The 25,585-nt window shown below is 34.8% G+C and overlaps 1 protein-coding gene across 7 annotated transcripts in view; it reads left to right on the top strand.

Annotated features, from left to right (window-relative positions):
• RALGAPA1 (Ral GTPase activating protein catalytic subunit alpha 1) overlaps window positions 1–25,585 on the top strand; it is a 113,267-nt gene that overhangs the window by 10,928 nt on the left and 76,754 nt on the right. For all 7 annotated transcript variants that reach the window (XR_006168152.1, XM_042814610.1, XM_042814612.1 and 4 more), the window contains exons 2-16: window positions 1,211–1,321; window positions 1,787–1,836; window positions 2,862–2,919; window positions 3,576–3,619; window positions 4,733–4,910; window positions 6,027–6,142; window positions 6,350–6,488; window positions 11,585–11,793; window positions 12,165–12,404; window positions 14,341–14,532; window positions 15,031–15,168; window positions 17,129–17,277; window positions 18,414–18,543; window positions 19,249–19,486; window positions 21,725–21,886. Coding sequence is in view for 6 of the 7 variants with exons in the window: in XM_042814610.1 (XP_042670544.1) it covers window positions 1,211–1,321; window positions 1,787–1,836; window positions 2,862–2,919; window positions 3,576–3,619; window positions 4,733–4,910; window positions 6,027–6,142; window positions 6,350–6,488; window positions 11,585–11,793; window positions 12,165–12,404; window positions 14,341–14,532; window positions 15,031–15,168; window positions 17,129–17,277; window positions 18,414–18,543; window positions 19,249–19,486; window positions 21,725–21,886 (2,154 nt within the window). In the remaining variant the exon portion in view is untranslated. The remainder of the gene's footprint in view (window positions 1–1,210; window positions 1,322–1,786; window positions 1,837–2,861; window positions 2,920–3,575; window positions 3,620–4,732; window positions 4,911–6,026; window positions 6,143–6,349; window positions 6,489–11,584; window positions 11,794–12,164; window positions 12,405–14,340; window positions 14,533–15,030; window positions 15,169–17,128; window positions 17,278–18,413; window positions 18,544–19,248; window positions 19,487–21,724; window positions 21,887–25,585) is intronic.

Here is a 25,585-nt window from a genome sequence, read left to right as displayed (position 1 = left end):
CCCCCCCCCCCCCCCCCCCCCCCCCCCCCCCCCCCCCGCCGCGGGGTTTATATATCCTGTCATGCAGATGAAGATTGATGTCATTTGAAAAGGGTTTTAAGAACATTCCATAGAAAATTAGAAAGGTACTTAGAAGAGCAACAGTTAGTAATGCTGCCTTAGTGTGTAGAACTGGTAAATCTTAATGGCTATAAAACATCTGCATACATTTTGATTTGCTTTATTTCCATTCTGTTCACTCTCTATTGTTCTATTGTTGTTGCTCCACATCACTATTTCAAAGAGAAAGCATTTTTCCTTTTAAAAATCTGCCTTTCTGTTGCCACATGCTTCCTGACTATTCTTCTGTGCACTTAATTTTTCTGATCTTTTGTTAAACGTCTGAGCAGGGAGTGCCTTTTCTTCAGTGTATTTATTGATATTTAAAATAATTATACCAACTAGTTTAAACCTAAACTAGATGAATCTTCATATTGTTTTGAAGGAAGATTTGCACAAAATTGTCTGGGGGGATTTTGGAAGAGAGCTCATAAACTTTCCTGTTTACACAGGGGAAGGGAGGAAAGCACACACCTACCCTCACCCCAAGTGTAGCCTCAGAGATATCAGTTAGCAGCATCTCATCTCCAGACACGCCACAATCAAAGGAGCCTGGGGCAATGAATGAGGCGGGCAAGTCTGAAGCTTGGTAGGAAGGAGGGGGAGCAACAGTAGGAATCAAGAGCTGCCACTTGCTTCCTCCGCCACTTGCTTGTTTCTCTAAAGAGCAGAGGTGGACTTTGCTTACTGTCCTCCCATTAAGCTTAGCTGTGTCTGGTAGTTGCTGCTGATAGCCGTGGATGACAGAGATGGTCTTTCTGTTGTACAGAATGGGAGCAGTAGGGTAGATTTGTATCTAGTGAATTATCAGTTAAACCAAGTTTAATCTATATATGGCTAGCCTTCATGGAATTCTGATTCCCTGCTGGGGTTTGCAGATGCTGCTGCCGCACAAGCATATGTGAAAGGAGATGCTGCTTCCTGTTTTAAATTTTGGTGGGCACCGGGTATTTAATTTCATTAGCTTTACTTTAAAAGAATGGAAACTTCAAGAACTTGTTTACCAATAATTATTTTTTATTTTAATTCTCCGTTTCTGACTGCAGGATAATGGTATACTGGGGGTGACTGAGTATTTGAGAAAATAAAAATCTTCTGTTTTGTTTTTCAGAGAATGCAGAATCGATTGATCTCAAACAGTTTTTTGATCTACATTTCTCACATATATATTATGTGTTCTTTGAAAACTTTGTGACTATTGAAGTAGGTCTGAAACAAAAAGGTGAGTGTTTCAAATAGAATTATTTTTTTTGTATATGTGCTTCTGTGATCACATGTAGTAGGGATGCAGAAATATGCATAAACACTAACATGGCGAATAAAGGTGGAGTAATTAGATACACCTGAGTGGGGATTGAGGAAGTAGAGTTTATTCTCTAATAACTGGTTTTGCAATTTTGAAAAATGGGAATTCTTCAGATGTTAGGCTTTTTGTGTGCTGTGGAATCATTGGAAGCTTTACTTCATAAGATGGTGTGCAACTTAATCTCTGCCAGCTGCTGTTGTCATAATAGAAAGTTATATGAAATGTAGCTGTTATAAACTATAACAAAAGAAAACATCCTTTTTATTTGCAGAAGGATTACAAGATAATTACTGATTGTAGAAGTGCATGTTTTGTTTTGTGCATCTAAGAATCTTCAGCATTGCTTAAATTCTGCTTTGGTATCTTCTTAATTGCATCTAGGTCACAAGTCTCAGAGAGAAGAATTAGATTCTATTCTTTTTATTTTTGAGGTAAGATAACTTCAGTATTCCTTAGTAAATTCTTGGCTTTGAATTAAGTTCTGTTGAATAGTAACAGTAGCTATCCTTCAGTCCCCTACAAATATGCTTTATGCTGAACTGCATTCCCTTTTCCTTTTGCTTATAGTTGACTTGAATTTTTACAGGAAGGCATCATAACTGGAAGAAACATTTTATGTGTATGTTCCCAAGTTTTTGTGGTGATGGTTATTACAGCTGCAGAACCAGTTTACATAGATTTCTTTTATATTTTGGTTTTCAAAGTAGCATTTCACAATATCATTGCTTCACTTACTTAAGATGACTTAGAACCTATCTGAATTAAATCAGACTGGTTCTGATGAGAGATCATAGTTTAAAAATAACTTAATGTCAAGTTTTTGTCTTTTTTTGTTTTGATCAAAATTTCTGAATATGTAATCAGGATTTTTCTTTTTAAGGTTATTTTAAATAGAAAGTAGCTGGATGCTGATTATGTGGATGAACACAGATTCAGGAGGTTTTTTGTTGTTGGGTTTCTTGTTTGATTGTGAGGTATATTGCTGCTTGAAAGCATAGGTTTAGCTGTATAGGAGAGAGTGAATCTGAAAAGAGCTGTTTGATTTGTTCATTGGTTGTTGCGAAAAGGCTATTAGGTGAGCTGTGCTTTGGAAGCCTAATGCAACTGTTGTGAATGAGAGCAACTGAGTCAGATGCTCATCCCACTTCATTCCCTGTGCTGTAAATAGTAATATCCAGCAAAGAGTCAGTGAAGCTAGATAAACTGCAGCGACATCTGAAATCTGAAATGTGGATGTGCCACACAGTGTGTTAGAGCCTTTGGGCTTTTTAGCTTTCGGAATGGGATTCTATGGAAAGGACAGTAATGTTTTCAGGGAAAGTAATATGGAAATTTCCTAAAGTAACCTTTCAGTTTCTGATCTATGGCCTTTGTGAGAGCGCTTTTAAGTCTTTAGTGAATACAATATCTACAGCATAGATCGATGGGTTGTTTTTTGTTTTTGTTTTTTTTGTAGAAAATATTGCAACTCCTTCCAGAAAGGATTCATCAGAGATGGCAATTTCATAGTATTGGTAAGTTGCTTATCTGTTGTTTTGGTTTTTTTTTTTTTTGCTGTTTTTTTTTTTAACCTTTATTTTTTTATCAGTAGCTGTTAGGAGTTTGTGCTACTGATTTCATGAAACTTTGAGTGCCATAGCAGGGTATAAGGTCTTGAAACGTTATTAAGGTAAGGAAAGGAAAAAATAGATGGGAGCGGAGAGAAATGAAACAACAAAACCCAACAACATAATTAGATACTCTTCTACGTGAGAATTCAGAAATGTAATGGTGGCTGAGAAAGAGCAAAGGCAAGTGGACAGCAGCACTGTAAACTAATTTTCCAATTTTTCCAATACAGTAATAGGTGGAAAAAATTGAGGAAGATCTATATTTGTAAATGGGTAACTCTGATTTTACTTGTATTAATGATGTGAGAATCATTTGTGTTCAGTGTATACCTCCCCAGAAGTCCTTTAGGAAAGATGATCTGTGTTACAAGGAAGCTGTGAGAGGTGATCTTTTTTTTTCCTTCTGGCATTGAGAGAGTTGCCTGAAGGTAACAAGCTCACCAAGATTAAAATGGAGGTTGCCAAGGACTTGTTTAAAAGATGCTAGCAAGTCTGACCGAGAACTCTGACATTGTCCTTAACAAAGAAATTAAGAAAAAAAATTATTTTTTTCTTTTCAGGGTTGATTTTAAAGAAGCTTCTTCATACTGGAAATTCATTAAAGGTATTGGAAAAAGTTGCATATTATTTAATTTTGTCTTAATTACTTTAAAATAAGAACATAAAAGTGAATTTTTGTGGAAAAATTATAGTAGTGAGAATCAGGTCATGACTTAAGTGTCATGAAGTAATCACTTCTAATCAAGATCTTAATTTCAGTGGAACTTTGACAGTAGTAATAGGGTAGCTATTTTAAGAATGTGCGCAAATAACTGAATATCAGTTCGTTGCTGAGGTTTTGATTGTCTTAGTGTCGTTGACCTTGGTAATTCTCTAGTAGGTAGTAAAATAACAGTGGTTGACCACGTGGTTTTGGTACAGCAGTAAGCAGCTGTGCCACTTCTCTGTGAACCATCTTCAGGCTTTTTGGTCCTGAAGTCCTCCAATGTAAGAGCCAGGAGAAGACTATTCTGGGACTCTACTTCATTACTTGAAGAAGGAATGAAAAAGGGTAGAAGAAGTATAAATATCTAAAGGGTGGATGTCACAAGGACAGGCCAGGCTCTTTTCAGTGCTGCCCAGTGACAGACGAGGAACAGCAGGCAAAAACCAGAATGCAGGAGGTTCCATGTGAATATGAGAAGAAAGTTATTTACTTTGAGGATGGCAGCAGTAGAACAAGTTGCCCAGAGAGGTTGTGGAGTCTGCTTCTCTGGAAATACTCAAAACCTGCCTGAACACTACTTAAGGAAACTTGCTTTAGCATGGGGATTGGGGTAGATGATCTCATGAGGTCCCTTCCACCTCCCACAATTATGTGATTCTGTGAGTCCTGCTACAGCAAAAAGCTCGCTCTGCTCCTACAATTCACGAACATATTTCCAGATCTTACGATATTACTTATTTTCTTAAAAATTCAGATGGTATCTCACACTATTCAAGCAAGTGAGTAGGTGTGTATTGTCTTCTTCCTCTTCTTTCAGGGAAAGCACTGTAAAAGAGATCATATTGGGCTTGCAATTCAACAGGGCCTGTACACTGCTAGCTTGTCTTTGCTGGGGATTACGCCGTCTGTTCTCATCTTTTCCATCCCTGTCTTTCTCCTCCTCCCTCCAGGATGTACAGAATTGTTTTGGTCCAAGTTAACTTGTTCCCTTGTTCTGTTTTCTCATTTCAGATACGTCGAGAGGGTGTGCGTCTCTTTCTGCTGTGGCTGCAAGCACTTCAGAATAACTGTAGTAAAGAACAACTATGGATGTTTTCTTGCTTAATTCCGGGATTTTCATCACCACAATCTGAATATGGTCCCCGAACACTAGATAATCTCATTAACCCTCCTCTCAATGTTCAAGAAAGTAAGTGATTTGGTAAAATTACTCTTTTTTTTTTTTTTTCCACATAATTGATGTGATAATGATCATAGCTTTAAAAATTTCATATCTTCCTAATTGATAGAGTGTAGAGATAACTTTTTCTTATGATCGTTTTCATGGCAAATTTATCTTCAGCTGTTCACTCCAGCAGTAAATATCAGCTAATTGTAGCTTTGGGGAAAATTCTTACTTTGTGATTCAATGCATATACCTTTTGTAGGAATTCAGGTTTATCCATGAATTGGAATTGAGTGGTGTTGCTTGCAAACTGTATATTTTGCTTGCAAACTGTGTATTCACACAGATATGAATGAGAAGCTAAGCACTTTATTCCTCTGAGCAGAAAGTGTTGTTGCCTTTCTCCCCACCTCCACCTAATGCTGTAGAGCTGACACAAGCATCATTTATAGAGGAAACAGTGTCTTGTTGGTTGGTAGTTAAATTTACAGAAAGAAAGCTGACTCCAGCTGCTGAATTTCTTGACAGGTTATCTCTGGAGATATAAGTTACTTTAAGCCGTGTTTTGAAGTTATCTCGTATGCAGACACAAGAAAGAAGGAAAAAATCCAACTGTCTTGGCAGCATAGAATTGCAGAGTACAAAGAGTTAAATGCAAGCATCTTACTGCAGGACCAAGAGAAAAATAGCACCTATCTAGTTTCGCTTTAGAGGCAAAGGATGTATAAAACTAAATCTTTATTTGATGTAACTGATGAATTGCTAAATGAAGAAAATGTAGATGTAAATGAAGTGTTGGCGTTTGTGAAACACAAACACTATGCTCTTCATCATTTGCATAAATTTAGAAATATTGCTTATGTCCTTCAGAAAAATTTGGTCTTAGCAGATAAATTTCAAGGTGCATAAAGAGAATTTAATTCTTCTCTGTATTTTTAGTAACATAAGAAATTATTTGTATGTTGATTTATTAGCTAAAGCTTACTGAATTTCATTAATGTGTGTTTACTTTGTTTTGCCTGTACCTCTCTGTTTGTAGCAGTACATTTCTACCTTCATGACCTGGTAGGTGTTTATATGGAAGTCATATAAATGTAGATCTGATTTTTTTAAAAAATCATTATTAATATTCTTTGATAGCTCAAGTGACTATAGAGGAAATCACTCCACTTGTTCCACCTCAATCTGGGGATAAAGGACAAGAAGACTTAACAAGCTATTTCTTGGAAGCACTTCTGAAATACATAGTAATTCAGGTATGTTCTGTAGCTTTCAAGCAAATAAACATGAAGTAACTAACATCTATTTGTCCAGTGGAAAGGGAAAAAAACAGTTAGCACTCTATATTGCAAATGTATATAAAAATGATATTGTTTCAGGGAAATAATGTATAAAGAGACAATTTCATCTGTCATCTTTCTCTTCTAGATTTACTTAATTTAAAATATTTTCTTGTTTTTAAGGTTAAGAGTTTGGAATGGAAGAACAAAGAAAACCAGGAAAAGGGATTTTCATTTTTATTCTCAAATTTTAAGAAATATTACTTACCTTCTATCTTCCCAAATATCTGTAAGGAGACCAGCTTATATAACCCTATACTTGGTAAGTCTATACAACTGATAAAGTAAATGATCGTTATATTTCCTCTAACAAAGAACGTGGCAAAGCAGTTTCTTGCTTAAGGTATACTAAGGAGAATGTTCTTCATGCTCAGTATTTCTTATGAAAGGAAACATGGCTTCTGTTTCATGGCTTTCAATTATCTGTGGAAGCACTTGATCCCTTTATTAATTTCTGTCAATCTTAACATATTAACACAATTCAGGTAAACTAAATGTAAAACAATTCTTTATGTGACCTCTGTTGTTATGCTCAGAAGGTAAATTAATTATGTTAAGACAAGAGAAGTTCTGCTCTTTGGGAATGCTGATTTTATCCATACAGAATATGTACAGATAAATAAACATATGGGATCATACTGTGCTTGTTCAAGAGTTCAATCAGGGCGAAGTTAGCTATATTTTTATATCAACTGTATTTTCGTCATGAGCTTGCATTAGGAGGAGGAAGGTAGGTTTTAACAATCTTTAAAAAAGACCTTGCTAAAATGCATCTTTCTATATAAATCTGGAATTCTAGGTGTTTACTTAGCAAACCCAACCAGAATTTTGTTTAGAAGTTTTTAGCTCATTCTTAACTGGAATGTTGTTTGCGTATCCTGACTTTGCTACCTCAGGTTTATATTCACCCACACAACAAACAAAGCACTATGATCTACTCAGGCTTTTAGGTACATTTCATTGCTTGAATAATATGTATGCAGCACCACTTCTTTTGGCTGTTGATGCAGCATCTCATAAGGATTAATAGTAATCTCTCCAGCCATAATTCCATATTCTAAAATCAAGCTATGGGAAAAGGATGCCTAAAAGGTCTTTCTTGCTACTAGTCTATGTGTGGATTATGGCTTTCTGCAGAGATGTGTGTTTAAAATCTGGGACGGGTGTTCCTACAAACAGTGGACCTTCTCACACAGGAGAAGAGGAACAGTATAAATCCAGTCATAAGCAATTGTGGAACAAGAATTGTGTGAAGATACTGAAGAGCTTCATTGATGAAATAGCTGCAAGTGCTGCTTCTTTGAGGTCTTGGAAGAAGAAATGTGGAAACCTTATTTCTTTCTATGGAGGTCTTGATTGACTCTTCCAAGGAAGTACTACTGTAGTTCTTTCTTTTCCTGTGAACCATAAACAGGAAACTTGCACGGCTTAGGACAGTGGGAAAGAAGAAAAAAATTAACACAGATCTCCAAAACTACTGTCAATGCCTTAAGTTGTGCAAAGTCAGAAGCAGTCTGAGGAAGAGTACAGTAGCAGAGACAACAGAAACACTGGTAAGCGGAATAGAGATTTTTCCTTTCTGAAATTCTTCTCTGGCATTCCTCCCCTCACTCTAATTGAAAACCATCTTCTACTTGCCAGTTCTGAACAAAATTAACAAGTCGTTTAGGCAGAAAACAGCAAAAGCTTGGACACTGAGCATGCTGATTAAAAACTTGCTTTTGTCCTACTAGCTTTATGTTTAATTTAGAAAAAATCATGAGGTTACAAGTGGAAACAGTAGTTTTACTAAGCAAGCGTTAGTCATTTATTGAAGATGGTAATTGAGTAATGATTTTCTTAAGCAATATTTTCAGATGTGTATCAGTTACAGTAATGCATATTCAGTTACGAGAAGCTAACATGCCTCCTCTGAAATCCTTGGAGTCTCTCAGGCTTAGAAGAGCAGTGCAGTACAAGAGTAGAATTGTTTCAAATGTCTTTTGACATCTATTCATATTCTGTAAGATGTTCTCTGGAGTATGGATTTCAGGGTCATTTTTACTTCCATGCTACCTATCTGTTGCGTTTCCAAGCCATTTAGAAGAGCTTATTTGTTTACAAGTAAACCAGAAAGTAGTCTGTCCCATAGTTCTCTGTGCTCCTTACTGCCTTAAACTGTCATGTTTGACATGCATGACCAAGCATGGTCAAAACTGTAAGGACCACCATTATATCTATTTTTCCCTGGTCTTTTCATTGTCTGTTCCATATAAAACTTGTCCTCCTTGCATAAGTTCACACTACGTTCCCAGAGTTGAGGGAAAAACTAAACAAAATAAAGGAAAAATGAAAACGTGGGGAAAGGAATATTTTCTTGTGTTATTTTAGTCAATTTAGTAAGCTTCTGATTTGCTCCGGTTTTAGGTCTATGCCCTTCCATGAAGCCCTCGCAAATACTTTGAAGACTGGCAGAAGTGTGAAAACACAAGAAACAATTGATGGAGAATGCATTTGAGAAACAGCTGCATTACATGATATAGTTAAGAATACCTAGAGAGAGGCTTTTCTGGGAAGATGCTGTGAAATTAGAGGAGACAGTGCACTGCAAAGATGTGTTTAGAGCTTGTGTACTGTTTTTTTTTTTTGAAAGGGGTGAAACAACTGTCCAAGTGCTGTTAATGCATAGCTAGGATTGTAGCCTTCACCTTCTACTGAATGCAGTACATGTCAGAGGACTGATTTTTCTGCCTTGCACTACCAGGCACATCATTTTTTCACAGGCTGTGCAGTAACACATGCTGCAGTTTAAGATGTATAATTTTTTTAGATGTTTTTCTTAAGTTGCTGCTTTCTGCAAAATGAAAATGGTATACTTTTCTGTACTTGCACTAAATAAAAATTTCTAAGCTGTTTAAAAGTGTTCTGTGCATTTGCAAGTTATTCTTACATGGATGGTACAAGAGTAATGCAGTTTCCTCTAAAAATAATGCTTCCATTGAAAGTACTGGATTAAATTTTAAAGTACGTTTTGTAAACATTCCTCAGTTAAGCAGTGTTGTGTTGAGATTATCACTGGTTTTGTGCATGTCTCTTGGAAGGAAACAGATGCATTGACTCGGATATTCTCAGTGCTGGTGCTGGGTGTTGTCTTGTGTATTTGTAATATTAACAGGGAAACCTTTGTCATAGGGTGGCTGTAAACTTCAAACATCTGAAAGTTTATATTTCTATCGTAAGATAATCAGCTATTATCTAGGCAATTATTACATTGCTGCTGTCTACATTTATTCTTCCTGGATTAATGGCACCATATATAGCCCAAAAGAAGTAATACTGTATCCCTGAAAAGTTGTTGGCCTAACATTAGGAAGACACAGATGGGGAACAACTTTACATTTTCGAACGTGGCTACTTTACATCTTTGAATCCTAGTACTAGTATTTTTGAACTGCCAACTAAAGATTGTAAAACTATGGAATGCATCTTAAGTTTCCAGTGCATCTCTCTCCTTATCTGAGTAGGATCATCATTTTCTGTTTTCTCTCTTCTGGGCATGGTTTGGGATTGCATGGTATCTCCAGATAAAACTGTTATACTGAAATACCAGCAGTAAGATGTGCTCTGACGGCACCTGATGTCTTCAGTCCTTAGCTGCATTTTCATTGACTCTGTATTAGAGCAGATCTTCTACTTGCTTTTCTACACTGAAGAACTGGAAATAAACTTGGCACACTACTCCCACCGAAATGCCATTCACATCCAGAAGTCTTGTAGTCGCTTTTGACTGTTGATTTTTATATAGCAGTATTGGGTTGTGAAACTAGACATCACATTTTGCAGTGTTGAGCTAACTATATATATATATATCTGGAATTTAACTGGGCTGTTGATACATGTGCTTGCAGGAGGGTATGTTATGCACCATTTAAAAACAAACAAACTGTTCTCCCTTCCTGCACCCCCCAAACACATTTTTAGATTTTTGTAACATTTTACTGTAGTTGTAGATAGCATCTAAGACGAGTTAGCAAGAAACGGTACTACCTTTCTTTTTTCTTTTTTTGTTTTCCAATTAGATTCATGATTCCAATTGCACTGCCAGCATCTTTGTCACTGCAAGAGTTGAGAGCGAGGAGATATAAAATATTCTGAGTCACTGTGCTGAACATGGGAATTTTAGGTTATAAACCCTGAGTTAATCAAAGTTCCTTCAGAGCAGAACTGTAATCCCATGGGGCATCATTCATTGCATTCCTTACAAGCTAGTGGGGGAGTTAGTACTTCTAGAATCAGCTTTCAACTAAGTCATATGAAGGTGCATGTGCCCTTGCTCTGGCAGCAAAGTCCAGCAAAATTATGTAATAGAAATATGGTCTTAGATGGAGCTGTGAGACTTAAAGTGTTCTCCGTGTTGTATTATTCATCTTTCACCTATTCCAGGACCAACAGTCCACTTTTACTGCAGCTGCTTATAAAATATAATTTGGAGTTAAGGCTCTCCTATAACAGCCATGATCAAATGTTAGGGTCAGCATCAGTAAACAACTGTTGACCTTTATTGCTAACTATATTGCTTAACTATGGCTTGCTACAGACAAACAAATATTTCTGGGGATTCGTTAGAAAATATGACGACGCATTGCTTCTGAACTACATCTGAACTGTATTTGTTCACCTAGTAAATTTGGTAGTAGGGAGTAGGCTTATAAGGCTCTTAAATGTCTGTAAATTTGGTATGAGTCACAGGTAAGTTGTTGCTTTGTAACTTAGCTATAAACACTTCTTAAAAAGTTTTTTTTAAAATGACAACACTGTCATTATATATGAGCATTATTTTCTTGTATAGGATGCATTTTGGTCTAGTTAATGGTTATTTTCCTATTTAAAGCTCATTGTGCTTTTCAATGCAAGTGTGAAGTAGTTATACTCTTGGATGAGTTTACCAAGGTTTCTCTTTAAATGTAAATATAGCACGTAAATTAAAAATAAGGCTGAAAGCATGAAAAGGATGTAGAAGTTTTTAAAATTTAAACAAGGCTGTAAGCCATACAACAAATACCTTCCAGATGAAAGTTAAATGTTTTAGAACAGTAAAAGCTTGTTACTGTTTGTTGGATTATAAATACGTTTTCACTCCAGGATAAAATTACAGCCTTTTGAATCCTTATTGTCTAGTTTTGGAACTATCTATATTGTGGCCATTTCAGCACAGCTTGGAATGTGATGTTCAGTGGTGAATGTGAAGAAACAGCATCTCTGAACGTTCATGTGTATTGGTCATAGTTTTAAGATTTCTTACATACAGAATCACAGAGTGGCTTCAGTTGAACAGAGCTTTCTCTTTGATGTATTTTTAAATGTTGTTTTTCCTTACAGATATACCACAGATGAGACCAAAGCCACACTACGTAATGGTTAAGAAAGATGCTGAAACCAATGAGGCAATATATTGCACAAAGGAACCTTTTATTAAGGCTCGTGTTATTGTCATTCGGTGGTTGGTGTCTTTCTGGCTTGAGCCAAAACCCCATACAGGACCTCATATTCCTGGGATTGAAGGTGAAAATGTGCCAAAGAATATTCAGGTAAAGCTAAATAAACAACATTTTCTTGTTTTTATGTTTTTCACTTACTAGTATTGCCAGCAGCATACAATCTTTTGATCATTATAATTAATGCAGAATTAAAAAAGAAAATTTCTAAAAAAATCTTCTGCTTATGAATTCAGTTTAGAAGAAGTCACTATGGTCCTTTTTCTTTTTTTTTTTTTTTTTAAATCTGCTAAATATTTGTGTTTTAAACAAGTAAAGCTTTGGAGTACTGTAAATTTTATATTTGTTCTTTTTCGTGAATTCTCTGTACTGTTTTAAAGAGTACTTCTGTGTGATTTAAATTGTGTCATTCAAATTGTATTACTAAAATGTGCTATGAGATACTCTCTTAATTTTTCTTTCAGAGAGCAGCTGCTAGCATGGCTTCAAGAGAAGACAGCAAAAATGACAATACTGACAAGCAGGATAGAAATGCAGAGCCAGAACAATCGCATTCTAATACAAGTACTCTAACAGAGAGAGAACCAAGTTCTTCTAGCCTCTGCAGTATTGATGAAGAACATTTAACTGATATTGAAATCGTCCGCAAAGTCTTTTCTTCTAAAAGAAGTAATGTTAATTTTCTAACTGAGATTTTTCGACAGGTAAAAAAATCTTCCTTCGAATACAAGAGCAATAAAATTACACTAGAAGTGATCATTATGTCATATTTTTTCGAGTGTATTTGCTAACCAGAACATTATTAAAATGTACATTTTTTTGTCATTTTGCCTTTAAAATGCTTTTGAAATTAGAAGATACTTCAGAATCTTTACTTCTTGTGTAGAATGTGTCTGGACCCTCCTTTTTCTAATTCTATTTCTTTTATAACCAGCTTGAGAGAATTTAGCTTGGAATTTACAATTTGATAGGAATGTTTTATCTCTTTAGCCCCATAGCTGTTATAACTCACAACCAAACTTAAATATAAGCCTGCTTTAGAAGTCTGCAGCTGTTCTGCAGATCTGTTTTAGCAGCAGTGAAATGACCTTACCTTGTCAGTATTCACCAGAAAAGTGAGACAGATGGCTACAGAAGGTAACAGATTCTGCTTGTAACTCTACTGCAACCAGACACATAAGCTGAACATACTCAAGATAGGTTTTTACAGCTGGAAATTTTACTGAACAAATTTAAACTAAGAATATATACCAGAATATCAAGTCTTTCTTTGTAATACGAAGATACATAGCTTTGAGTTCAAACCAAGACAATTAATGGAAGGTAGACTTTCTTTATGCCCTATGGCATAAAGACTTAAAGGTGAAAAGGTTTTTGCTGATAATACTAAAGAAAAATTTCTAGCTTTCTGTTGAAATGCAAATAGATTTCTTTAAAGAACAGGAAACCAAACATTAAAAAACTCCAGTATTTCTGGTTAAAATTGATGTTCTTAAATGAGGTGAATGTCAGAAGCTTAACAATATCCAATGTGTTGAAGAGTTTGGACACGTTAATGAAGAAAACAGCAGTTACCTTGTGGAAACTCCAGGGTTGACAGTCTGAGACATGGAACAGAGATTCTAAATTAACAGAACTATTAGAACTCTTCCCTTCTTTTTTTTTTTTTCCCCACACTTATTTTTAGTGTGATATTCATATGACACATCCATTTCTGGAGAGAGAATATTTTGATTTTGTCATGTGGGTATGCCTTGAAGGCATGGTCAGTGAGTTTTCAACATTCACACTACAGACTCCATAAAACTATGTGCTAGTGTAGTTTATCTGTTTGTTTTTTTTAATACTACTTGGTCATTATAGTCTTTGATAAATGCAGTTACTTGAAGCCTGACTAATATTAACAGTTCCTGATCTCTGACTATTCATTACAGGCACAGCAGTTACATAAAACGTCCTGGAGAGGGCAGAAATCAGCCGTCACACTGACTCAAAAACATGATTTTTTAAAACAATAATTCTGAAGTCTTTTCAGTGAATCGTTAGTTTTAAGGCTACTACTCTGAATCTCTTTTAGGTAAAAGTAAGATAAATGACTATGAGTAATGAATGTTGCTTCCATTTTCATTAGCAGTTTAGAACTGATTTAATGCTACTCTTCCAAGTGCTTTAAATGGAAGGTATTGTAGAAGAAACTTCTACCATTTGTTTTGCATGCTTTTGATGAGTATTTAGGCTTTAATTTCAGCAGTCCAGACACTGAATAGATCCACCTGTGTAGATTCTCGTGTCTATCTTTTTTGCAGAGAAGCTTTCAAGTTTTCTTGATAAAGCATTTTCTTTATCATCTGTCTGCACACTCTCACATTACAGATGGAGAAAGTGAGCAAACGTTTAGGCTTGTGAGAAATTTCCTAGTCAAGATCCTTCAATGGTTGTACTTTATTTTCTCTTATCCCTTAGAGCTTACCTATTATAAAGCAGTGCTTAAGTGAGTTTGAAGTTTATCCTGATGCTTCTTTACTTTATGCACTTTGTACCTAAAAATGTTCAGCTCTAGATATAGCTTGAAGCCATGCCTTTTTAGCCATTTTTCAAGTATTGTAACTGGGTTTTATTGGTTTCTTTTTCTACTCCCAGGCATTTCTGTTGCCAATATGCGAAGCAGCTGCCATGAGGAAAGTGGTAAAGGTATATCAGGAATGGATTCAGCAAGAAGATAAGCCTTTATTTATGAAAGAATCTGAAGAAGTAATGCAGTGTGCAACTGTAGATTGTGATGAAAATGTTGTAGACCGCAATTCATCAGAGAAAGCAAAAGAAAGAGAAGAGGTAAAATATTGTTGACTGCTCTTTCTGCACCTTTTGCATAGTGGGCAGAGGCTGAGACCAAGTGGGCTTATTCAACAGATTATATGTGGTTGGCTTAATGTTGAAGCATCTGTTGGGGGAATGAAGCAATGATAATTAAACAGTGTGTATGTGAGGTACCAGTTTGCTCTATTATCTGTAATTTTTTAATGTGTTTAGTTCAATTTTAAAAAAACATAGTTTTATAATCTGGTTTCAAGATATGGTTTGTATAATAATAAAATATACAAGCTTTCAGCTGAATACAAGTTATATACAAATAAGTGAGTGATGAAAATAGCAAGTATTTAACCAGGTACTTGAAAATAATTCCTACAAACCTTTTAAAACATGATGTTATCTTTAAGATACGTATTAAAGTTCTGTCTACTATTTATTATTGCATAATTTTTCTTTACTGTAAAACAAAAATACCTGTCAAAAAATCAATGTGAACTTTAAGGGCAAAATATTTTTCAGGAAAAAGCTATGAACTGCAGTCATGTTAGGAACTCAAACTGGGCAAGAAATGGCTGTTACCAAGAGACTTTGCATAAACTATCTGAGATTGATACGGAAGAGCAAAATGTACGAGCTGGAATGCAGTCAGTATTACAGGTATGAAATAGGCTTGATATTTAATTTTCATCTTAAAAGTAAAACTCATGATGTCAGCACGTAAAGAATGGAATAAAGTATTCCTACAAAGGATTCCCATGCTCTTTCAAAGCATCTCTCAGTTTTTCTAATTATTTTAAATATAATCAGGAGTTTTTAGGGTTTTTGAAATGCATTTATGAGCATGTAAAATATGTGCATTTTATGTATAATATGTACATGTACAAACTCACAGAAGTGTGTGCATTACTTCAACCTTCATAATATTCTTCTATCTGGAAGAAAATTGATTCTAAACAAAACATCCATTGCTACTCTGTTGTTTCCAATTACAACATAAATGACCATCTTAATTAAGATTTCTGCAGCTTGAAGGATTTCCTAAAAAAGGATTTCCTATAATGCTGTTAAATATAAAAATAAACTTTGTAACTTTAAACAAATTTTATATTCAAACATAACAATTTAACCTTCTTAATCTTTGCATATGTAAGTATGCATGCAATATGTAGAATATGTATGAAATGCTTCTAAGGGAAGAAAGAAGTGTCTCTCTCAATTTGAATTAATATTTAAGTTTACGTATCTGTGAATGGTTGGGAGGTCCTCCATATTGATGTTTTTTAGACAAAGGATCATTCAAACAGCAAATATCTTGTTTAGCTTCAAAGATTTATAAGATGCCAGACTCGAGGCATACTGCCTCAGTACAGTGTCTGAATTTGAGAGGTTTCCAGACCTGGAACCATGTTTGCCTTTTCTGAATCAGTTATCAAAGACTTGTCTATTGAATTTTCTTCCTGTTTCTAGGCTTATTTCTAGGCCCTTAGAGACTTTCATTCTGAAAGCCTTAATTCACTGTCCATTGACATCAGTGCAAAACTGTCATTGACTTTTAAAAACGTTGAATCATTCAGCCTTAAGAAGGCTGGATCACCAGAAAGTGTCTGAGCTGCAAAAGTCTTTGCTAGACTTTTTTTTTCTTTTTGTAAATATACATTACTACCATTTTTCATCCCAAGAATGTTGTTGTGTTAAGCAATAATACACTAAAGAGCACTTGAGAGGACAGAATTATTTTCCATCTTAACAATTAGTGTTTTAGCCAGTAATTATCGGCTTCTGTGAAAAATACAAATGTATTTGGGCCCAACCTCCTCAATATCTTAACCCAAGTTGATTTAAAAAGAAAAAGAAAAAGAAAAAAAAAAAAAACAAAAAAAAAACCAAACAAAACCAACCTGGAAAAAAAGTTAAAACAGATATTTAAGGCCTAATAATATATATACCTGTTTTTTTATCTTGTTGGTGCTTAATGCTCACATAATATCATTCCACTGCACAAGGAGCAAAACATAGTCAAAGCAATTCTTAATGTCATTGACTGTTTTTCATTTACTTCTGCATATTATGAGAATTATATCCTTTTAGCTCTGAGCATACAGACTTGAATTCTGTTAACTCCAGTATGTATTTTGGCAAGCTTCCTAATGTAAATATCTAGGAAGTGGTATTTGTGAACAGTCAATCTTGACAGCAGTTAATCATGGTAGCATTTACTGTTTATATGGGACTATTTCAAGTAGTTTAGCATGTGTTATACCAGTCCGTTACTGGCTTGCAGGGGAGCTTTTATGCTTAAAGAAGCAGTAGACTTCTTTACTGACACATTTTGTCCATTATATTAAACAATCTGATTGAGTAATTTACTGTACCACGTATCTAGGAGAACAAAGATATATTAATGTTTTTATAGGAAAAAAAAAACCATTAAAATTAATATCTTGTTTTATTATCAAATCAAACTTACATGTATTTGAATATATACTTCTGAATGTGTATATGCAGCCAATTTTGTTAATCATGAATTTTGTCTTTCTCGATTACTATTAGCAGAATTGTTGAAAATATCAGAGTGCTTCAAGCTCATTACACTTTTTTTTTTTTTTTTAACCTGCAGGTTTTTATAATAAATTCTTCAAACATATTCTTTCTTGAGCCTGCAAATGAAATTAAAACTCTGTTGGATGAACATACTGATATGTGTAAACGGATTCTTAATATCTACCGTCACATGGTAGTTCAAGTTACTATGGACAAGAAGACCTGGTAAAATGCTGTTGTTTTTATCTTAAATTATTATTTCATAAGATAAATGTGAAAGTGTTCTTGGCAGTAAACACAATAGGATGGTAGTGACTGTGTCAGTCAGATTCTCTAAATCAGTAAATGCATGAACTTTAACAATCTCCAGCAACTTTCCATAGAGAAATTGGTGAGCTCCTCTGCTAAAACCAATAGTCATTGCTAGCTAGTTTGAGACGGCTCAGCCTCAATGAAAAAAGAAATAAGCTATGGACTAGAAAAAAGAAAAAAGAAATAAGAAATTGACTACTATTAAGTAGCTAGTGATGGCTTGGTTTTTTGCAAGAATTTTTTCCAGTGTATGAGAGTCCTAAGTATGAAGTCATGTATGAAGCTTCACAGTCTGATTTGAAAATAGACAAAAATACTCAGTAAAGTCTGGATAATTATTATAATGAGATGTGGGTTGCTCTAAAGCTGAAATTAATTGCAAATGAAGAAGTTTGTGCAAGAGTCCACTTACTGTTTAACAGTGTTGTTCCATTCCAGCGTTTAAGTTGCATAGCAGGAGCAAGGGACCCTCTTACAAGTCATCTACATTATTTCCTCCTCTCTTTTAAATAACTGTCTCTAATGAGGTAATATATTGCCACCATTCTCTATTGCAAGGAGGCAGTAACAAGGGGATGTCAAATGGCTGATTTATTCCATTTTAACTTGACTTGCATTCAGTCTCTCACTAGTATCTCCTGGGTAAGTACCCTGTACATCACGTAAAATTCGTCTCCCCTTGTGAGGAAACAAGTAATCACCAATGGGGAATTAGGAAAAGCAACAGAAAACAGATCCCACTGAGTTGCTATTTTCTTTCTCAGTATCATTTTAAAGAAGTGACTCTAGACTGTGATGACAGAGATTCTGTGTCACACAAAATAACAAATGAAGCTTTATTTATGATAATGTTACATTGCCCAAACCTGTCATTTATACAGAAAAAAAGACCATTATCTTACGATTTCATTAATTTCTTCTACAATAATCAAGTTAGGCTCTTTGCAGTGTATTTGAGAAAATCAAGCTCAGATATTATCTTTAGAGGTATCTTGGTATATACAGAAATATAACAAAGTACTGACTTTAAATTTAACATTGCTTTGCAGGGAACAAATGCTACTTGTGTTGCTCAGAGTTACTGAATCTGTGCTGAAAACACCACCCCAAACTTTCTTGCAGTATCAAGGAAGAAAAAACTCCACTTTAGCAGGAAGACTTGCGGGACCTCTTTTCCAGGCAATTAAACCATAAACTCAATTTAGTTAATTCAGTTTAATTTTAACCAAGACACGTCAACTACTGTTGACTGATTTGTCATCTTAAGTCATTGATTGTCCAGATAATGTGAATGGCATGGGTTAAGCATCTGGCTGTATCTCATAATGTCTAAAGTTAATGGCATTCTAATAATAGTTCTCAAGTGAAATTAAAAATAAATGCACTTCATTAGTTAACTGGTAATTTTATTCCAATTCTGTTGCAGACTAAAATTTTAGCTCAGGTCAGCACCAGTCTTCTGTGCTATCTATGCCTATTGAACTGATTTTTGTATTCCTTTCTATAAGCTGTAATAGATGATTTCAAACTTCATATTTGCAAACTGTTGTTATGATGCCTTCTCTATAAATCTATAATGTCCTCAGATTCTTTAGAAGGGGAAAAAGACAGTAGAGTTTCAAATGTGATGAGAACTAATTGAGAATAGTCTTTAAACTGTCTGTCAAAACTTGTAAAATATGGTAAGATCTTACAGAAGTTAAATCAGTTGCTCCTGTATTTAAATCAAAAGCACATGTTAATTGATTATTCATGAGAAGTCTGTAAGTAATGGTGAGGAAATGAACACAGAAGTAATGGCAGTTAGATACTTTTTTTTAAGCAGTAATGTTTGATTATTGTCATCTTTTGTTAATAAGTCAACATTTCTCATTTTACTCTTAGACTCTTATAGTAGCTTGGATCAAAGCAAATCTAAATGTGTACATCTCTCGAGAACTTTGGGATGACTTACTGTCTGTCATGTCATCACTGACATACTGGGAAGAGCTGGCCACTGAGTGGTCACTGACAATGGAGACCCTAACTAAAGTGTTAGCCAGAAACCTGTACAGTCTGGACCTCAGTGACCTGCCATTGGATAAGTTAAGTGAGCAGAAACAGAAAAAACACAAAGGCAAAGGTAAGACAACACTGTATGGGCATCGTAAGAATCTGAGCAGAACTAATGAGATGTTAGATCATCAGAACTCTAGTCCAGTGTTTTCAGGATACAGTTAGGCCTCTCTATCACCTAAAATAACCTAGTTTCTATAAGATAAAGCTGCTTTTTATAACCAGCACAAAATGCTACCACAAATGTGCAGTCCAGCAAATAGGCTCATAAGAATTTAATTCTTGAAGGTGTGTAGAATTAAACAAAAAATTTTATGCTGCCATGGGTTATACCTTTCTACTGTTATCAAAACAATTAAATAGCTGAGTCTGCAATTGTAGTGCCTTGAAATTAGTGAAGATTACATGTCTGGTGACAATTAAGTGGGTAGAAAGTAGCTACTGCAAACGCAACTGGAACATTGATCCTGAAATCTTCCAAATGTTGAATAAAGGTGAAATGTTAGATGAATGTAGTTTTGGAGCAGTAACTCACTGCAAAATCATGGTGAAGATTGGTTTTGTCAAAGTGACTGACTGTTGAGGTGAAAGTATGCTAGTGCCATATTAATGGTATCAATTTTTAAGCTGATTCCTCTATGATGTAGAAAAAAACGTGTGGGACAAAACATAGGGAGAGAGGTAGCTACTTATTGATATTGGTACCGTTGAGACAGGAAATCTGTCCTTTTGCATAGAGTGCTGAATTGACATCGGCAAAACCTGGATTCTATTCCCAGGTTAGAAACTGAATATCTGCATGTCACCATGAGAAATGATTTCTGCCTTGCTTTAGTCATCTGTAAAACAAGGGGAATAATACTGATCTTCTTTAAAAAGAGCTTTGAGATCTAATAGCAAGAGGCAGAATTACATGTAAGATGAGTAATAAGGATGGAGAAAAAGTATGGTTTTAATCTACTTTTTAATCTCTCTGTATTCTGATTGATGTGGTTCTTTATTCAAACCCAAGGGAAGGTACTCACTACTTACTTACTGAGTGAGAAATAATCAGTGCCCTATTTTAAAGAGAATGTTGCTATAAGCTGTTTGTAGTAAAGACATTTCACGTCTCATTCCTCATCTTGGGCACAGACATTTCACACTTTCATTTTATTCTTCTGCTACATGACAGCTGAACAAACTTACTTTTTTCTTCAGTTGACCTTGAGAGTTTGTTCCAGACCATAAATTTTTGTTTGCCTGTACTGTATAGATTTTTTTCTTTTGACCGTAAGACAGTTTAAAAAACAAGTATGATGTTGGATAAGACTGTGTATTGCTATTTTGAATATAGTTTTTAAAAATATTTTGAACTGTCTGCATCACCCATACAGAGCCACTTGAGAAGAGTTTATGCTAACTTTCAGTAGCAAAATTCCAGAGAAAGCTTCCATTGTTAACTGTGGGTTGCAGAACTAGCTCTAGTAGATTTGGGAAATAATTAATCACTTAAATATTATGCCCAATTTGTTTGGACCTGCTCATTTGTTAATAATTACAAATGTGCATTATGAAGACACAGCTTCCAAGGAGATGCCCTTTAATGATTTAATTGTGATCACAATTTGTGTCAGTTCAGTGTGGGTAAGGGAATACACTGCAAATGTTTGTTCAGTTGACTGGGATTTTTTTTTTTCTTTACGGTTTTTGGAAGGCTCCGCTTATGAGCTGTATTTAATTGATATAAATCTCAATTCTGATTTTGTTGTATCTTTTCTTAATCTTCTTACACTGTTTTCTTTTTGTGTGTGTGTGTGAATTTTTGAAGACATGTTCTTTGAGTCCACCATCTCTTTTACTTAGTTACTTCTTTGGTGTTAAAATATTTTATAATCTTTATTCCATTTTCCTCAAGTCACAGTTATGATTTGACTAGCAATTAGAGTGTTAATGGTACGTAATGTATGATTTTGCGTGTTTTGTCTAATAGAAACAGCAAATGTTGAATGAAAAAATTCTGTAATTACACATCTTGCCTACAATCTTTTCAAAACCACTTTTTCTGTGATTTTGGGCTCGTTTGATCAGAAAAGAAAATCACAATAGCATAATAGCACCAGTGCTTCTAAAACAGTTGCAGGATCCCTCAGTTAATGCTGAGTGGGCTTAGAGATACTTATAAATAGTAATTTGCTGTTTTAGCTTTTAACATTATGCTAGCTCCAGTAATTTATTCTATCCAACTTTAAATCTGTCTGAAAGAGCACAACTCTCTGGTGATGCTAGCATAGAAGTGTATAAATTTGCAATTCTGTTTTTGTAGGAGTTGGGCATGAATTCCCCAAGTCTTCAGTGGATAAGTCCTTTTCTAGAGGCTGGAGCCGTGATCAGCCTGGACAGGCGCCAATGAGACAACGGAGTGCTACAACCACTGGATCTCCAGGAACTGAAAAGGCAAGAAGCATAGTACGACAGAAAACTGTTGGTATGTATCTGTAAGTGCTGATATAAGTGACATTTGAAAAGGGAAAAGGAATTAATAATTGACTTTGTAGCTACAGGGTTAATTTTTTTCCAGAGAAGTATACTTTCTTAAATAACTAGTTGAAGATGTAAGTGTAAATTGTGCAGTCTTGCATGTTTTGAGGGCAGCTGAATAGCTTGTTGTTACTACAATTGCAGTTACTGTAAATGAAAGTAACGCGGATATGGTTTAATTTTGAATAAGTTGATTGCATGCTTAGCCTACATTAGAAAAATAATGCAGTTGTAAGTGTGTGAAAAAGAAATGCTGGAAAAGCTGGAATGGTTTGAGCATTGCTACGGATAGGTGGCTCTTTAAGTCTGTGTTTTCCTAAATAGTGCACAAAATAGGTTGAATATTTTCCAACTGCAGGAAAAAAAAGTGCAAGAAATACATACGTATCTGCATTGTTCATAAAATCTGTTTTCTTTTACTATACCCAGAATCTTGTGTTAATGATAGATCGGTGCAAATGTGTGCAGTTCGCTGTTTCTGAAGTGACTTCGCAATTTCATTACTTGCAGATACTCTTTAGTTAGAAATGAGTAATGCTAGACAGTGCTCTGGGTGGATCACTCAAAAGAAGACTCATTTACATCTGTATGATTTGAGCACAATGTCTTATTGAACTGGACTTCTAATTTCTTTGTTCTCTTATTTCATCTTGCGGATCTCAGTGCTATCCATTATGTGAAAGAAGGTTATACTCTCTTTGCTTTTTCATTTAAAATAACATTTAAAGGACTATCTTATGCTTTTTCATTGTCTCTGTAATAGTAGTTGCTTCAGTCATGATGCATTTTTCTTCACTGATACTTCTTGGGAGCAGGTACAATCTGACAATTTAGGAAGCAGGAATGCGTATTAATAGTTGAATATACATTCAGTTATGTTCGCTTTTCAGAAATTAACGTTATTTTGTCACAAAAAAAGATGTTTTTTGTAATCACAGATTATTTTGCCAACGTTTTCTATTTGAACATTTAAAGAAATTTTCTTACTCCATTTTTACATTTTGTTTACTGGTAGCTTCTGAAGTCTTCTATTTGGGTGGCAGAGCTGATTAGTTGTAAACACTACTCCAAAAATGTGTATTTCCTGTATTCAGATGCTACACAGCTTTTCCTTTATTTCATACTGACAGCTCTAGCTTGACTCAGCAGTTTTCCTTACAGATCACAAATACTTTAAATGTAATTTCTGCTTCTCTGTAAATAGTCTGTGATTGACTGTTGCAATGTTTTTCTCTTTAAGTCTTAATTGTCTTAACAAGGTAAAGCTCATGCTGAAATTTTTCCCTCTCATATTGTTATTTCAGATGTTCTGTAAGAAGGTTATGCCACTTGATCAGTTTTATAAAGGTTTTGTTTTGCTTCTATTTGAAAGATGACTATTCATATGATGTTAGCCCTAAAATCATTGAGTTTATCTAATCAAGCTATGTACTGACCTCATAAGTAGCAAACTAATCTAATTTTAGTTTCACTGTACTTTAGCTTCCTGCATTTGGTTCCTTGTCTACTTACATATTTGATATTAATAAGCCAAGTCTGTACTGTTATAACCAGTTAAAATTTCAGATCTATTTATTTTGTAGTACACCACTTGTGGACAAGCATCTCAGTATTGGTAGGATAATTTTAAAAGATTAAAAGCCCTGTCAAAGTTGCCATCTCTAGAGTCCCAAACTCTTCAGGTTTTAAGCTGTTGATGAAGCATATACTACAAAAGCATATGCCTTTCTTATTGTCTCAGGTCTGCTAAGAGTCCTGTTAAGGTGCTTTCTAGCTTGTACCAGTTAAAACAGGGGTGCATGTTAAAAAAAACTGGCTGATAGTGACAGTAAGTGAAATTTTCTGTATAGCACTTTGCTGGTCAGATTGTCTCCTTCAATTTAATAGTAATGCCACAAGCAAAACCTGGAACTGAGACAGATCTTGGGTGTGTTGCATGTTAACTGACATATAGTATATTTCCTGTGATTGTGAGTAATATACTCTTGATATCTGAGTAGGGGAGATGTGCATGTTGAATATTTTATGGTAAGAGAAAGGTGGGGTTTCTTTTTCGTCTGTTTTTTGTTGTACACATTTTGTGTACGTCTGCAAACCTTTATTTTTCGAGCCATCCTCATGCCAGCGCACATCTATGGCTGCACCAAGTTTGTGTGTATGTGGTGTACTCAAACAAAAATCACAGCTTTTCTGATATGCAGTGTGTACATTTTTAGCCTGAACTTATGTAAAGTAATTTTTAGTAAAGGGCCTTTAAATGTGATATGCATATGGGTTGAAAAATCTTTTTAGGCCGAGGTATGGAATTTGTAGTCTAGGCAGCAGATTGTAGTCCAATAAAAATATCAGGACAGAAAGAATTTAGGATTCCATTCCTCTGCATTTTTTCTGTAGACAATAGTGGAAGGTTTTAAAGCAACAAATACCTAGTTCACATTCTGGTCTCAAATCTGCTTCTACTCAGCTAATTAATTGATACAACACATCTTATTTAAAATAAATATTCAGGGAGATCACATTTTACAGCATCTCAGTATAATTTTCCTTTCAAGTATCTCTAAAATTTCCTTCTTCCAAACAGTCAATGAGAAGCCCTGTCCCCTCTTACTAGAATCAACATAAAATGGTGGGAAAGATTCAGTCAAATTATAGGGAACACTTCTTTTTAATGATTTGCATTCAACATGGTATCCAATCTCAAAAGTTTGGTCTGTTTTCTCTAAGTAACTTGATATTTTTTTCCCTTTCCTAGATTCATTTAAAAATGCATAATGATGAATACAGCTAACTATTGCTGTATTCTGAGTTTTAATGCTGTATCTCTTAAAGAGAAGTTACAACTGTACAGGTAGTTGTTTGTTTGTTTGTTTGTTTTTAAAAGTTGCTTTCTGTCTTATGAGCTTAAGTGAATGGCTTCATTCTTAAAACATTCATCTTTCTGAATTTTTTTTTCCAAACTGATGTTAAGATTCTGCTTAAGGTTGCTGCGTTTGTCAAATGTGTTTTCTGCTCCATGTATGTTGGCCTGCTCAAGTTATCTTCTTGTTGCTGTGTTAGGGAAGTTCTCTAACCTGATTTATAAGTGTGATGTGCTCAAGTTTTTCTGCACTCCATTCTGTTCTTATGATTTCCGTACAGATCAGAAGCACTGAAATTTCAGAGGGTATATTCCATATTGTTTTGAAATTATGCAAAGAAAAGTTCAAAGACTACCTAAATACTGTGCTGACAGTGTTTAAGATGCACTGAATTTTCCTTAAAATAAGCTAATCAACAACAACTTTAGCATAAGTTCTCAAATTTGCAACTATGTGAAAAGGAAACTGCTTGAAACTATTAATATTACTTTCTGAAGAACTTTTGCTATACTTTGAGATTGAATGCAGTATCAGTTCTTGCGATATCTTACTCTGACAAATAAAAACAAGTGTAATAAATTTTCACTTCAGATCTATTGGAAAAGCTATATGTATAATTTTGATCCTGTTACTACAATTCTTATTTAAGTTTTCTTTCTATAGGGACTGTTGGCAGAAGGGCAGATACAAAAACGGTTAATTAGGATTAGTTAGCAAGATTTATTCGATATCTAGAAAAATAAGAATGTAGCACTTTATGTTGACAAACAATTTCATTTCAATATCTT

The sequence above is a fragment of the Centrocercus urophasianus genome, unplaced genomic scaffold (genome assembly GCF_019232065.1).
Source record: "Centrocercus urophasianus isolate 14NV4802_14NV808 unplaced genomic scaffold, USGS_Curo_1.0 seq_14, whole genome shotgun sequence".
Classification (NCBI taxonomy): Eukaryota; Metazoa; Chordata; class Aves; order Galliformes; family Phasianidae; genus Centrocercus; species Centrocercus urophasianus.
This window is presented reverse-complemented; position numbering and strand designations above follow the sequence as displayed.